We start from the raw sequence: 17,129 nt of genomic DNA, 5'->3' as shown, positions 1-17,129 counted from the left end.
ATTTCCAGCGTCACTGCGGTCGTTACCAGAATCCGCACCTGACATTTCCGACTCGGAGTCAGACATGTCGTGACCTTGTTCTTGATCCCCACTAGGCCTTCTAGTACTACTATTAGAATCACTATTGTCTGTATCACCTGTTGCACCTAGAGATTCAGTATCAGATTGTTCATGACTTGGACCAGGTAGAGGTTCAGGGTCCATAGGAATATGAATATGGCAATCTCCAGCACCTACTGTGGCTGCACTTGGACCTGGTTCCCCCATTTCACCCTCGTTTTCATCCGATTCAGACAGTTCCCCATAGTCAGCTTGGTCACTCGCGTCTCCTGACGATTCGGAACTACTGTTTTTACCAAATAATTCTCCACCGCTATCCGAATAATTCCTCTAAAACATCACTGGTTTCTAAACGTTTTTTAGCTCTCCTGGTCTTTTGGAATGACGTCACTCAATTCTGAACCCCCTAGTCCGATGTGACGTATGACATTCATTCAAAATACGTTAGAATTCTTGGAAAATACTCTCTGGAGACTTGCAAATAACTTGCTGTTTTGATATTCGTTCTCTATAAACCCACAGGCGGCCACCACCTCCTAGTGTCCTAAAAACGAACACCGTACGTGCTTAGCACAGAAATGCAGTCAGAGAAAAACGTACAGTGTACGTGCTTAGCAGCGAAAGAGTTAATAATAATATTTTCAATATTTGACCAGAAAGGTACCATACTTCATGAAATCTGCCAACTGTTCTTTTCTAATCTAGACCAAACTTGGTATGAAGCTAATGCGGGCCTAGGGCTAAAAAGTGATAGAGCCGTTTCCCAAATTTGATCTCTAGGGGGCGCTGTAAGGGTGGCGCTTGTAAAATCTTTAAATTGCTACTCATCCTATAAGTATAATCTGATGAAGAAACTTGGTTTATAGGTACTACAGGCCAAAGGACAAAATTTTATAAAGCCGTTTTTCCAATTTGACCTTCAGGGGCGCTGTAAAGGTCACACTCGTAAAATCTTTAAATTGCCACTTGTCCTACAATTTTTGTCCCATGTCGATGAAAGTAAGTACATGTATGTAGATACTATGGGCCAAGGACAAAAGAGTTATAAAGCGGTTTTCCAAATATATTCTCTAATTATAGAGCTGTTTTCTGGATTTGAACACTTGAGCGTGCTGTGAAGCTGGTCCTTGTAAAATCTTATCATAAAACAGCAGAGCTGTATCAGCCTACAGGCTGCCTGTTTCTCTGTTACATGATACGTTACTTCCGTATATGACTATAAACTATGCCTCTTATTTGTCTGGATCATCAATAATATCATTTATCTCTTATTTTAATGGAATGAAGATTTATTCTTTCAGAAGAAAACCAAAAACTAAAGTGAACTCTCATTGCACATTAGAAATAAGCATTGAAAGATTCCATGACTTTCAAAACATAAATGATTCATGAGTAAATAGCGAAAGTATCTTATAAACGTTTTTTATCACAACCATACGCAAGACCCTACGTGGCTGATTTTACTTAAAATGGAAATAGAGTTCCCTCTCACACAGCAGATGAATGTTTCATGGACATATTATTTCCAGGGATGAAAATCTTCCGCGGATCCGCAGATTTCCGCGGACAAAGGGCCCATTTTTCTCATTCTTGAGATCAGTGCAAATCCGTTGAGAAATGGGGGGGGTGGTGGACTCTGTGACATTCTCTCTGAATCAGACATCGTTAGCGATAACATAGGCCTACCGAACCGAACCGTAAAAGCGTTCTATTTTTATATCGCTACGATGTACAATCAGATTGTGTGTGTAAAAAAAATCAATAATCTAACGTGAAAACTATTAGCGTGCGCGTATCATCGCGTCTACCTGTCTGTCTATCGTATTAAGCTTCCCGCGCCGTAGTTTTGTTTTGAATGCTGGGGTGCTATTAGCAGTTTGTTCGTCATGGATCGTAAGAACATAGACAGGTGCTCTTCTGTAGACCCATCAGGGGTGGTTGATAAAGGATTAAAAAATCCGTGGAAATGGAATTGGTTAGAGACCGTTTTCGACGATGTTCCCCTCGCTGAATGTATAAGAAAAATCAGCGTTGCTGGAAAAGCATTATGCATCTGGTGCGACAGCGAAATAAACTATGGTGCACGGAGAAAGGTTGCTATTACTGATCACGTAAATGCAAAAAAACACAAAGATATAGATAAAGACAGAAGAAGTAATTACAAACTACCAGGTATGCCTCCTTTGTTTTTGAACCAAAAATTTTACCCAGTCGGTACCTTAGTTTGTTCTGTGGAAAAAATTTCTGCAGGAATCCCGGCTGCAGAATTTCATTTGCAGCTTTTAGATATGAAATTAGATCAAATAATTTGAGGCCTAGACATTCGGTCTAAGAATAAATAAAAACAGACAATCGATTGAGTCTTCAATGTTTACCTTGCAGGATCTTCAACATCACAACAGGAGAAACCGTATGGTCTTTGGCAAGCATTTAAAGATTCACCATCCACTGTAAATGAGAGCAGTCGTCCGAAAGTTGAACCTTTCATTCCAGTGCAGGACCGGGTTCTTCATTCTGAGGCTATGCTGCTTGCATTCATTGCCGACAAAAACATGTCATTTAGCATTGTTCCGGATGTGATAGATCTGATTAAAGCCTTATTTATGTAAAGACAGAAATGCCCTGTCGCACTTACAAATGTCCAGAGTTACAGCATCGTACAAAATGAAACATGGCTTGGCCAAGACATTTTCAGATCAGTTAAATGAAGAACTAAATGAGAACTTCTTCTCTCTCAACATCGATGAAGCAACAAGTTTAAGTCTGAAAAAAGTTCTTTCTATTCTCGCCAGTTTTTATTCACCCATCGAGAAAAAAATTGTGTTTCGTCATGTCTCTTTTCACTTGAGGTCATCTCGGCTAAAAGTGAAAGTATTTTTAACGAGGTCATTGGCGAGTTGGACCATCGGCAGATATCTTATGATCATTTAATGTCCGTTCTTGTATATTCATGTAATGTCATGCGTGGCTGCAGATCCGGGTTCGAGACCAGGTTGCGTGATAAGGTCCCTCACATTCTAAACATCGACGGCAACTCGACGCACCACGTACACAATTCGTCAAAACAGTTTACCAATTGTTTTGATAAAGTGATCGAAAAGCTAATTACAGATCTGTACAATGATTTGAAATGGTCACCTGACTTGCGCGATGATTACCTTCGTGAAATATGTTCTTTGTTAGGATTTAACTTCACGATGCCAGAAAGATATGTTGTTACCAGGTGGCTGTCTTTGCACGATGCCGCTGTTGATTTAGAACGTAAGTTAGAAGCCTACACAGTGTTCTACTTCGGTTTTTTTAATCCAGGTGATCGCATTATATATCTAGCCCGTTGCGTAGAAATTTTTCGGCGCTTGGGTATTTCAGAACCTGCACGAGATCGCATTAAAGAGATACAGTCAACTGTAAAAAACAAGAAACTTACTGAGGACGGAAAAGCAAGAAAAAATCAAATTACCGATCGATTGTTTGTCGACCGAAAACGGACAGTTATGTACCTGAATTTCCTGATTTCAGTTTTTCCTGTTCTGAAAAAATATGTTCTGAAAGTTCAAAAGCGAGAGCCGTTGATACATAAGCTTATTGATGAACAAGTCAGTGTATTCCGGGAATTTCTCTGTTGCTTTATTCAGCCTGACAAGATCCCTGCCGATGATCGAAAATTAGTTAGTGTCGATATTGATCTTTGTACGATGAAACCGAGTGAAATGTTTGTTGGAGACAAAGCCTCAAAACTTATCAGTGAGAATCTAAAAGATCCACTTGTCAATGAATTTTACGACAAAGTCAGAAAGGCCTCTCTTGTGCTAAATATTTGGCAAAGAGACTACCGCTTAACAGTAAGACACTGTTACGTATAGCTGCAATTGATCCAGCATGTCGCGGTCATACCTTGACCTTGAAATATCTAAAGGATTTGCCAAATATAGCAACACATGTTCTGAATTCAGATGAGGTTGATAGCTACCAACTTGAGGTACACCGTTACACGGCTGACAAGACGCTCCCAGAAGCTATTTCTGACGAGTCAATACCGGTGCCTATAGACGAATGGTGGTCGCACGTGGCTAAAGCATATCCTAATCTTTCAAAAATGGTATTTGCGCTCCTAAGTTGCTTCATATGCCCACTAGTTGAAAGTTCATTCAGCGAAATGTCGAATATTGTGGATACTACATCCAACCGGTTGAATATATCAACGTACAGTGCCTTACAGACAGTGAAGTATTCGTTGGCTGGAAAGTCGGCTGTGGATTTTTTCAATAGAAATGACATTCGCCGCGATCCCATCTGTCCCACGGGTTTGAACGTAAACATGGCTTCAGCTGCACAAGTTCATAAGCAAGAACTCGAAGAAACAAAAGAAAAGCGGGAATCTCATTTAAAAGCGATCCAAGCACGGAAAACTGAAACAATCTCAAAACGAAAAGCAAGAGAAACGAATATCGAGACGGCGAAAAAAGCTAGGATCGTTCATGCAGCAGCCGCGCAGGCCAAAGCCAAAAGGGCCGATCAAAATGAGATTCTTCAGAAATTAGCAGAGAAGCGTCGGCGGTACAGTAGAAATTGAATTTTTGCTCGGCTTATATTCTTTGTCCTTAACCTGTAATTCATGGCTATAATTCGTGTTTGTTTTGTTAGAACCATCATTTTCCGTTGTAAGTGAAAATAGTTTCAGAACAAGAGATGGTTAAACTGGACTCTTAAACGAGTTTAATCTAAATTGTTTGAAAGTTTACGGTGAAACTGATTCCTGCGTAATCTGGATCCTGTGTGAATGTAATACTGCATAATATGGCAAATTTAATAGTTCAATATCTCTTCTTGTGTGTTGAAATAATAAAACTCAAAAAGATACCCTTATCGGATTATCATTGTGTTATTGGTTTGTGTCCAGGAGTGAATTTCAGAATCCGTTACTTAATAATTCAAAGGCCCCCTTTTCTTAGCCGAGGAAATGAGAATCGTTATCCTATTAGCAATGGACCGCGCCGGCGTTGGAATAAGAATTCCCGAGTACCGATTGCTCGCGCCACTGTGTTCGCTTGCCTTAACATATCATGCCTCAGTACCGACTGCTAGCGCCACTGTGTTCACATGCCTTATAATGATGCCTCAGTACCGACTGCTAGCGCCACTGCGTTCCGTACGGCGATCGCTTTTCAATTAGGAATAATATATCGTCAGTGAATTATTAAATGTTTTCCATTAGGTTATATAGTGTAAAGGTAAATTCCTCATGTTTCAAAATTTCAGCGGATTTCAATACCTCCTGTTTTCATCCCTGTACTTCTGACATTTAATTGCCATAGTAGAAGATAGTTGAAATTTAAATTTCTAATTTTTTCACTTATGAACTTTTTAATTTAGTAACATATTGTAGCCTTAGCTGATAGAAATAGATAGCACTTGAATTTTGGAAGATAACGTATCACATTCAAGAATATAAGATGGTTATAAACATCATCAAAAATACGATGTTGATATTATGTAGCAGGATGAACCACCTGAACCTATCAAGATCTTCATTCCTCGGATAAACTTCAAACAAACAAACAAAAAATGCATACAATTGACGAACAACAATTTAGCTTTCAAGTTTTAGGGCTATCTAAAAGACGGTAACGTATGCTCTATATCTAAAAGGTACATACGTTTATTAACCCTTTCAATACCACATAGTGTCTCCACTGCCATACCGGAAGGAATTTAGGGGTTTATAGGGGTATATTTGAAACTTCATAGAATAGTTACCAAGGTATCTGACACAGAAAATTTATATAGCATGTTGTTGATAACTTTTGGGCCAACAATGTAGACATAAATAATTTGGATATAAGTGAACCTGAGGTCAAGGTCACATACTCCAAGATGGCCGCCATGAAAAAAATTCACGAAAAAGTTTCAGATTAACTGCTCTGTCTCCCAGCAAAATGCACTGATCTCTTCAATTCCAACTGAAATTGTATGCCATGCCATATATCCTTACTTTATGTAGTAAAAATTTCAAAGCAATAGAACAACTAAAACATTTATTTTTCCACTCATTTACCAACTTCTCCACCGATGTCGGAAGGCCGGATGTAAGGGGTTTCATTGGGGTATAATTTCAGGCCTCAGAAAATTGTTACCTATGTATTTTACACTGATACATTGTATACCATGGTGTTGATAACCATTGGGCTTACAAATAAGACAAATTATTTGGATATACGTGACCTTGAGGATGGACAGTTTCTGGTTCTTCATCATTGTTATTTGTGTCCGTTGCCATGACAAAAAAATTGTCACTGATTTCATTTTCATCATCAAAATCATTGCCGACACTATAAACCTATTTTCTGACTAAGTCTCAACATCTGAACTGCTGCTGTCATATTCGTTGTCACTCTCAATTTGTTCCAAATTCCAAGTCACCAGCATCACTGTCAGCATCATATATGAGCTGCTGAACAGTTTCGTCCAGCCAAATTGTTTTTTCCTGGCTGTTGCCATCTTGGATTTTATGCAGATGGCAGCACCGGCTGATACTGATAGATCTGCCCTTCTAGAAGAAGGGTTAAGTGATACCGTATCACATACGGTACGGGTATGCTAGCTTGCCAATTTGTACCGTATGCCATACAGTAGTGGTATTGTAAGGGTTAAGACCGCCACAATTCAGTTAATTCATCAAATTGAAGAGGTCGGTGAATCTCTCCTTCTTGACGGGTTCAACTGAAAAATTTTTCAGACCTCTCGTTAAGTTGATCGAGTGGATCGTGTTCCCCTCACCTCGAAGTAGTACAATAAGTATGATGTATATCTGAGAGCTGAGGTGCATTTTCTTTATTTCAAATTAGGTATAGACGTTTTGGCCTTAGAGCCTTTATCGATATGCGTGAGTTTGAAAAACCTTTGGAAACGGTAACTATAACAAGGTTGACCACAACACAATGGACGACTGAGCAATAAGTAGAACCTGAGAATCAATATAAAGACAATAGATATTGATAATATAATAACTAGAAGAAACGATAAAAGGTATAATAATAATGATAATGATAATGATAATGATTGTAATATTAATATGATTTGATAAATATAAAGATAATAGGAATAATGATATAATAGTTATAATAATAATAATGTAATAATAGCCAAATGGTACTACTAGATGTAGATGCAAACGATATTAAGGGAGGTTATCTGCGAAAGGTATCATCCTCCCGATTAAGGCCAAACGGGTATAGGGTATTCAGTTTGTGTATGTAGGACATTTCGTTAAGGCAACGTTCGGTGTAGATATCAGATATGCTATGGTCGTGGGAGTTAAAATGTTGACCAACTAGATTATCTGAGTTGTTTTGAATGTATAACCAAGATGTTCTCTAAATCGGTCGGCTAATCTGCGTTTGGTTTCTCCGATGCATTTTATACCGCATTTGATTGCAAGTGAAGGTTCCTAAAATCTCAGTGTTTAAATTTGATTTGGTACGAACGAGTTTATTTCCAATAGATTTATCGTTTCTAAAACAAGTGAGGAGATAACCATCGTAAAGATGTCCCGCATTGGCATCATCCAATAGAATGTGGAAATTTTTACGAATGGTCTTGGCGACTTTACAACTATAGTTGTTAAGTGAGCACTAGAGGAATATTGTGATCAGAATCTTTTTTCGGAGCAATGAGAGCAGTAGATTTGTCAATCTAATGACATGTGAAGCGCTTTAGTTAATACATTGTCAGGATATCCACGTTCCGCGAAAAATTGTTTCATATCCAAGATTTTTGTTCGAAATCCCGGTTATCTGAACAAATCCGACGGAATTGACTGAATGGTATGCTATTGATGCATTTGGATGGGTTATTGGAATTATATGTCAGTGTCTTTATCGTGGATCATGGTTTCGATTTTGCGAGGTCCAACACTGAAAATAGTATCTAGGAAAACTTCTGAAGTCCCCGATATTGAGTGAGTTCAATGGTCCTGTGGAAGTCATTAAACCTTGCAATGAAATGATTAAGATCTGCGCGCAACATATCCGTTTGCCGGCAATATCGTCTATTAAACGAATATAGAGGTCGGGAATGGGACCTTAATAACTATCGAAAAAAAGTTTTTCAAGGTGGCCCATGAAAATGTTAGCATATATAGGGCCAAATCGAGTGCCCATACTAACTCCAGGAGTTTGATCATAATAATGACCATTGAATTCGAAACAATTTTTAGTGAGTACTAGTTCAGCAAGACGCAATATGGTATTAGTGGGAATGGCGGGATTGGGGTCGAGATCTAGTTAGTACTTAAGGCAACAAAGACCATCAGCATGGGGGATGTTAGTATATAGTGACTTGACATCCATTGTGAATAATTAGGTATGCTCGATAAACATGTTCTAAATGTTAAGAAAATGGGTGGTATCATGAATATACGATGGAAGGGAGGTGACAATATGCTGTAAGTGATCACTGAGAAAATGGGATATTGTCTCAGTTGGACACAAGCATGCTGATACAATAGGACGACCGGGATTGTTGGGTTTGTGTATTTTGGGGAGTAAATAGAAAATATTACACCTGGGTTTATCATCGATCAGCAAAATCGCTGATTTCGGTAAATTTCCTAAGTTAATTTCCTCGTTGATAATATTACTTATAATGTCATTGCAAATCGCAGTTTCATCGGAGTTCAGTTCATTATAGAAGTAGGTGTCACTGAGTTGGCGTTCAGCTTCAGCGATGTATAAGTCTTTTTTCCAAACAACGACTGCTCCCCCTTTATCAGCATTTTTTATCACGATATCCTTTCTCATTCGCAGACTTCTCAAAGCCAGCAGTTCATTATGGGATAAATTGGTCTTCTTGGATTGTCTCGGTTGGATCTGACGAATTGAGTTATTGCAAGTGTTGATAAATTTGGTGATAGCTACGGGATTTTCTATGGGAGTCCAATAACTCTTCTTTTTTGGTTGAAATTTGTTGAACATTAATGCATCGTCATCTTCGTTGTCATCCAAAATCACTTGGCTGATCATTTTGTTCGGGTCATTGAAATGAGCTTGTAACTTGAGTCTTCTGAAGAATTCGTTCACTTCGACAGAGGTTAGATTAGCATTGGGTTTGGGAGAAGGAATAAATTTCAAACCTTTGGAGAGTACAGATTTTTCCTCGGTGGATAATTTCAGATCTTCTGGTATGGTGACGACAAGCTTGTGTTGATGACTAGCCTTGGTTTTTTGAGGTTGTAGAGCCATAAGCTTAGATTGTTTGGTACGGTGAAGATCTTCGTATAGTCTGGTTCAAGTCACAAATAAATTGTTTGATGATATAAAATTTTGAAGGGTTCCGGACAATATTTGACGGGATGACAGAATTGTAGTATCGGTCGACCAGATTTGTCTCTCAAATTTGTGAATAGCTGCACACATAAGATCACATGAGTATCTGGCAGTTATCTGATTAATTTTCGTTGGGAATGTACCTTTCCGGTTGATGGAGAATCCTTAAGAGATGAGTCTACGATGGAGACATTCCCTGAGAAAATTTGCGTGGCTGCTGAATCTTGTTTTTCTAAACAGGGCATTACCATAGATAATGACTTGTCTTCTTATATGTTGTTCATAGGATTGTGAAAAAATCGCCAGTCTTTGGTGTAGTCTTAAGGATCTTCATTTCTTGGAACATTTGTCGAAAATCTTTGGTTAAGTTGATCGAGTGGATCGTGTTCCCCTCACCTCGAAGTAGTACAATTAGTATTACGAATATCTGAGCTGAGGTGCATTTTCTTTATTTCAAATTAAGAATAGACGTTTCGGCCTTAGAGCTTCTATCAATATGAGTGAGTTTGAAAAACTGTTGGAAACGGTAAAATTCAACAATAACAAGGTTGACAACAACACAATGGACCTTTCAGACCTTTCGACGGCTCTAGGGGAGCACACGCAATGATCACGTTGTGGTAGGACTCCCATATTTCACCAAGGACAGCCGACCATCTATACCGATGTCCATGTTTTGTCGAAACTTTCATCACAAAAAATATGAATTATAAGAATAAAGACCAATGGCAAAAAATAAAACATCCATTTAGAACTTTTTAATGCAATATATATATATTCCACGAGCATTATTGACCAGACCGTTAAAAAGACAAGATACGTTTCCTATTCAATGTAGCACATACGTGTTTTCCACACAGGAAACAACTTAAGTGTAGGATAAACGTTCATTCCTATGCCCTATTTATAAAAATTACATCGCTACCTTGAAACAAAAAGCTTGATTGCACAAAAAAAAAATTAGGTAACATATCTTGTGGTAACGTATCTTGTGGCCATTTTCTTCATCAAGCGATATCACCTGATGGGTCCATACAAGACAAATTATTAAACAGATAAAATGATTATTGAACACCCATCTCAACTGACAAACATATGGAAAAGATCTGTTTTTATTTTGTGAAATTATGTGGGGAATGAGAGTAACATATCTTGCATCAAAAAGAATCATAACGAGTCAAAAATCTCTTTGTTTCCGTGGCTTCTGCTTGTGACATAGTCAAACCAGAGAAACATTTTTTATTGCAAGTAATTAACATGACTATCAAAATATTTAAAACCTGAGATATAATACTATACAATATTTTTCCTTGCAAACGCCGTCCTCAAACTAATGGTAATGTATCTCGTTGATATTTGCGTGACAGCTACTCTATGGCATGCATAACAAGGAAATGATGTTTGAAACTCTCTAAGTGAAAATTTATTTATCATCTACATATCAATTTCTTGTTAGGTAAAGGCCGATGAGTAGCTTTAGGCTCACATGGAGTAACGGAGATGGTTTTATCTTCAGAGGGTTTCACTGCGACAGGCAAAAATTGCATATTTTGGGGTATTTGGTGCCGAATATTTCTTTTGTTTGAGTGTTCAGTCCCCATAAACTATATCATATTTAAGAAGATATATTGGGGAACGTTGGAAGTATAAATTTATATGATTTTATCCAATAGAAGACCATCTCCATGCGACAGGAAAATCCCGAATTCGTACAATTTATTGTGGAATGGCCCTCTAGGATACAAATGCTTGTTTGACCTTGATAGCTTGGAAAGTTTGCTTTATGATTATCACCCCATTGACCATAGATCAGTTCTTTGAGTGAGCATCCCTGATGAGTTGTGATCTTTCCTTACAGGTCGACCAGAGGTTTATGTCGAAGCTACAAACCTAGAAACCGATCGCCATTGGTTGTGGCCAAAAACCAAGTTCTTGAATCGCAAATTCATGATGACTGAAATGTACAATAATTATTTGGATGGAGATGATTGGCAGGTTGCACCGGTATGTATAAAACTAGGATGAATCTTATTCATAAGAAAATGCATTTTTGCTCAAAAACCTTTGACTCTTATATCCCATTGGTTTTACTAGTTAGAAGTGCTCCAGTAAATCGAGGCATTTTTTCCGAATGATGTTGAACTAGTGGTGTTATCAAGATTTTGCATTCACTAACACTCAGAGCTCATGGCTCCCCTCCCACTTCTGCGAAGGCAGTCCGAGACCCATTAGTCAGGGATCAAAATCTTCTGACCATAGACGGATTTCCGACCTTCTCTTTTATTTTCTTCATTCCTGAGATCAGTGTAAATCGCCTCAATCGTGCATGTCACATCGGAATGCTTCGTAGTTAGGAGTGCTCCTTAAGACGGTTTTTGGCGGTAGTTAGCACAATTGTGGAGTCGGAGAAACCAACGTGGCATCTCATTTGAAAAGCGGAATAATTTCTGACTTTTTCAATATGGGCCGTTTTCATCCCTGATTAGTAGAGCGTCTTCATGAAGACTATGATCAATACCAGAATTGTTCTCGTTCAGGCTGTCGCTACCGTTCACCCCTTACCGACTTGTCAGGCACCTCCCGAGTTCCATCTCATTAAGGATCTGAGGTCTCCACCTCCAGTGTTAGACCTTTTTTGCATTTGATATGGTTGATCATACCGAAATGTTGGACAGGTGGCAGAATAGGAAAGGAGTATTTGAAACTATCCTGTCTTTTTGAATCATATTTGCAAGAAAAAAACTCTTGTTTATTATCAATAATGTTAAATGGATAGTGTGCCATTAGTGTGGTGTACTTCGTTGTTAAACATTTGCACATTTCCCCTTGCTGCGCAACTGATGACAAATTCACACTTGTGATGAAATGGTCCTTGGCCAATTCATCCTGGACGTCATTTGACATGTGCGGGTATGCGTTCCTGGCCAATTCCATGATCGCTTCTGCAAAATGTTCAAACGTTTCATCGTTTCTTATTTCTTGACTGCGTAGCAACATTTTGGTGTGGGTTCACTTCAACTAGTTATTTCAGTCTCATAGGCTTAAAGAAAATCCCAATACACTGCCACTATTGTAAAGATCGAATCGGGGTCCTAAAGCTGACTGAGTAGGTCAGGCCCTTCAGTTAACTATCACTGGCCTATGATATATCTAAAATAACTCCTGGACTGAAATTACGATACACACCATTTATTCTGTAGAAAGCAGGAGAGAGAACGAAGGACATGGTAACACTAAAATACGGATTCAGACTAGACACTTTTTCATGGATTTGGACTATACAGTCACTCAATTGATCTCTGGACTTAATGCGGGCAGTGAATGGCAGTGAATTTGGGTGACCGGTGGAACAATTAATTGTTTATTATATCTCAGCCATAAAAGCATAAAAATGTGTAAAAAGGGAGCTATTGGGTACATAGTGTAATTTAATCATCTGCATTTCATCATTGTGTTGTCAGATGCATGACAGTATTACAGATTGTACAGTGGGGATAGGAAAATTTGAACAATTCATTTGCTTTTCCCTTTGCATGCGCACAGTTGGGTATGACAGATTATCAGTGATGTATATGTACAGCGGATAGTTATTCCAAATCCCATCAAGGATATCATTTAAATCCCTTGGTTGTATATAAGTATGATACCCTGTTCAAGATTTTGCTGAAATGACACTTGTCATCATACTAAATTGCGAGAGTGTCTGAAATAACACATCTAGTGTCACCAGCAATTACTACAGTGAGGGGTGTTTAAGTGACACTACTACCACAGAGACAATGAAATAACTTATTTTAAATTGGTTTAGGAAAGAGATCCATTTCTGGAAGACGATGAAGCTGACATTCATATTGGAAGTGTAAGAGTTTGGTTACAAGCACTCACATATCTGGTAAATAATCATATTTGAAAATCTTTCACATCTTTGTATGACGTACTCATACGACCAACCTTTTTGAATATTCTTAGATTGAAGTTCGAGAACAGCTGTCTATAATTGATTATAAAGCCAAGGATGTAGGAATGCTGAATGTAAGTAACAGTCATGTGATATTTCAATTTTTTTCCGTAACAACAATTTTTCAAGAGCGTTAAGCATATTAGTATAAAAACCTAAAAAACCATGGTTGTACGTTCCAGGATTTATGTAGAAACTTCTCACTTCATAAATTATCATTAATATTTGAAGTCTTTTCAGTTACAAGCTTATGATAGTATGATAATATAACATATTTATATAACTATATGATAGGCCTATATATTCTTGATTTGGTATTTATTTTGGAATATGTTTTTGAAATTTTGCGTTCTTATGAAATGAATGTAAATTTAGAATGTGTTTCAAATATATTTTTAGGCCAGCCGTAGGCTGAGCCTATTACTATACAAATGGAGCGAATTTAAATGACATGGTTTCCAGAGCAAAGGCTCTTTAACTGTGCAACTGAGCATATTTTCATACAAATCATTCATTAAAGCATTATCCATTCTCCAAACTCTACGTAGCTGAATTTTGAAAGAGGGCCTCGTTAAAGTTTATATGAGCTTTTTCGCGAATATCTGATCGCAAAATATTGGTTTTGAAAAGCCAATCAGAGAGCAAAGACTCCTCTATGATTGGCTTAGCCGCAGAAATCAGCAGGTGTTCACGTGAACCCGCGGTATCGTCTACCGTTTTACTTCCGGGTTTTATTTTAAGATCTAAAATTGTATTTCAAGATCAATTTCTGTTAAAGCTTAAGTTGATTTGGTTTTTGGGAGGAATATTTTCATTAGCACTACGGAAGATATCATTGACCATTGTGCAAAGTCCGGGAAAAATAGCTTTTTCTTAAATCGGATAGATGACCTTGATATGCAAATTAGCCATGTGCTCAAACTACAAATTCAATCAAATTCTATTCCGCAAAAAATATTAAATCCAGAACAAATAATAACATCAAATCCAATTCAATTTTTTTTTATTGAGCAAATTTCAGAAAATTCAAATCTATTCCGCATTAAAATCAATGAGACCAAGGGAAAATATTTATCTGAGGAATTTGTTGCCAGATCCAGTCGCTGTCTGTGCTACTTTTGTATTCTACGATTGTATCGTGTAAATTATTAGGTATTGACTCTCAGCTGGAAGTGTATTTTGACAAATTTAACCCACAGAATGCATCATCATTTGCTATTTTATGAAAAGCTGACAGGCTGGCCATAGTGCCCCTTGGGGCTCTTGTTTCTTGTTTGAAATACATTTTTCAGAAAAGTATTCCCTCAAACAAATGTATTTTAATGTTACAGTGAAGAATATTTACGTCGCAATTAGTGACCTTCTCTCACCATACATGACATATTTTTACGTTGCAAATATGTTTACTGCAATTGTTGGTGTAGTGAGTCATAGATGGAGAGATAGTACCTCTAATGCCAAATCGATTTGAATTCAATGATGCCATTGGGTTTGAATCCTAGTGAGGGGCATAACGAAGTGAAGAGGTTAAATCTATCAGGAAAAACATGTTTAAAATGGTTTTTGAAAGTTGAATTATAACTATTCAATTTCAAACACAAAATGGTGGGTTCATATTAACATGCAATGTCTATGGCATAGCAATAATATATATCGACGAAGGTGATGGTTCCATTTGAAATAGCTGACTGGTAGCCATATGGGATTAATGCACCCATCAATCAATTGGATGAACCCCCTAGCTCATCCACTCGATTGTTCAACGAACTCAACTCCCACTTGATTTTGAAGTACCGATGATAAGAAAGTCATAATATCAGTTCTGTCCAGTAGACAGGACTATAAAAAGTACACGCGATTGAGTCCCCTACGAATGGAAATATGCATACCCTGAGCATTGCTCTCAATGGGTCGTATTAGCAGGGCATGGGATGCTGCTATGTAAACCTTTATCAATCTGCCAAGAATTCTTGTCCGTGTGCTTATGTGTAAATCTATAGAAGCATTTAAGTGTATCATTGGACATACTTTATCTCAAACAGCATATGTACGATGTAGTAGTTGAGGAATCAGATGCTCTAAATGCAGTCGCTTAAATGAATAGCAGCTTGTTTGTTGGAGCGTAGCCGACAGTCTCCAAGTATCTGGTTTCCTGTAACAGGTAATCTAGGTCAAGCATCATTGGAGGCACGTTTTTGACAAAATGCGTGCGCACGCTGTTGCTTGAAATATACCCTGTTCTCAGGAAATACTGGTGATACTTGTGCGCAACAAATACAAGTATTTACTATTTTTATTAATTTCACAAAATAAATGCATTGGAAATAAATGTGAAATAGATTAATGATCGAGTGGACGGCCCCAACTATTTTTGTTAAATCGAGGAGCTGGAAAAATTGGATGAGCTGGATGGGGTTGATCCAATTGACAGATGTATACATACAGTGGAACCTCATTACAACGAACTTCACAGAAAATATGTTCGTTGCAACCAATAGTTTGTTATATCCAGTATGAAATTAATCAAATTATCGTACTTGGGACAAAATTCTATATTTGTTGTATCCGATGAATCGTTGTTTCTGATTTCATTGTAATGAGGTTCCACTGTACAACAGTGTTCCTGTTCCATAGGGTTTTCTGAAGCATAACCTACCTTTTGCATTAAAAGTTAATGATTGCTATCTTTTTTGTCGAATATTTTCATTGGCCTGGGGGTGGTGATGGTGTAGCCCATTCCCTCATATGGGGCATATGTCATTTTCAGCAACATTCTAGCATCTGCTATATTGGTTCCACGGTTTTCTTTAAATATTGAATGATAAATTCTGCAGGTAGAAGCTCTGCCATGTGATTCGAATGGTGATGAATTCAGCGAGAATGACAATGTTTTCGTTGATGACTCGGAAGAATTGATTGGCAAACAGCTATACTATAATCTGAGATTACTGAATGCTCGTGGTTTACCAAAACAGTACACGGTATGCTTAAATGCTGTAGTGAATAGATAAACCATCAGATGCCACCACATCTGATTCATTCGACGATAATGATAGTCTTTTTCTTCCAGGAACTTTATATGAAGTATAGACTTGGCACAGAAAAATTTAACAGCTCAAAAAAAGTTTCGGATACCACAAATCCAGAATGGAACGAGACTAAATTCTATGAATTCAAGTGTGTTACTAAAGAGGTAGGGTTAGTGGAACGAATCTACAAGGAAATCAAGGCTTTAAAAAACCCAATATCATGAGCGAACTTCTTTCAGAAAAAATGGGCATTGCCCGCTTCTGTGGTTCTTTGTGCAATGGCAGTCAAGTATTAGTAGTGCTAGGGATCAGTGATATTTTCTATGTTAACTATAATGGCGATCGAGTAAAAGTGGCACTAATAATTGATGTTATTTACAGATGTATAGCGAACAATCGTCAAATAGTTTTCTTCAAGCAACACGAAAGTGCATGCATTGACACAGGCAAATATTTCAATACTTTTTTGCTGAATAGCATAGTGGGTAGTAGAAAGATAGGCCTACTAGATATAGCCCAATGGGGGTATACGATAATGTACAGAATATACAAAAGGTCTTATTATTATTGGCTAATGTGGCAAATTCAGCCACGTGAATCAAAGCAAAGAACAACAAAAAGATGTTGGTTTTCAATTCTGCTGCATGAGCAGCAGTCAGTATAGCGTATTTGCATTTAATGTTTTTGATGTTGTGGAGATGATCTTGTTAGCGAACTTCTAGAAATTGAAGAACAACAGCTTAAATGAAACCATGATGA

At 37.8% G+C, this 17,129-nt stretch overlaps 1 protein-coding gene across 9 annotated transcripts in view; it reads left to right on the top strand.

Annotated features, from left to right (window-relative positions):
- The window catches only part of LOC141906818 (kinesin-like protein KIF28), a 139,057-nt gene that overhangs the window by 82,084 nt on the left and 39,844 nt on the right, over positions 1-17,129 (top strand). For 7 of the 9 annotated variants that reach the window (XR_012619423.1, XM_074796214.1, XM_074796212.1 and 4 more), the window contains 5 exons: positions 11,242-11,387; positions 13,192-13,275; positions 13,353-13,415; positions 16,176-16,322; positions 16,412-16,534. Coding sequence is in view for 7 of the 9 variants with exons in the window: in XM_074796214.1 (XP_074652315.1) it covers positions 11,242-11,387; positions 13,192-13,275; positions 13,353-13,415; positions 16,176-16,322; positions 16,412-16,534 (563 nt within the window). In the remaining 2 variants the exon portion in view is untranslated. Of the gene's footprint in view, positions 1-11,241; positions 11,388-13,191; positions 13,276-13,352; positions 13,416-16,175; positions 16,323-16,411; positions 16,535-16,751; positions 16,817-17,129 lie in introns of all 9 variants that reach the window. The other 2 variants (XR_012619424.1, XM_074796216.1) reach the window with 1 other exon arrangement.

This window comes from Tubulanus polymorphus, chromosome 6 (assembly GCF_964204645.1).
Source record: "Tubulanus polymorphus chromosome 6, tnTubPoly1.2, whole genome shotgun sequence".
Lineage (NCBI taxonomy): Eukaryota > Metazoa > Nemertea > Palaeonemertea > Tubulaniformes > Tubulanidae > Tubulanus > Tubulanus polymorphus.
Note: the sequence above shows the minus strand (reverse complement) of the source record. Positions and strands in the feature narration are given on the sequence as shown.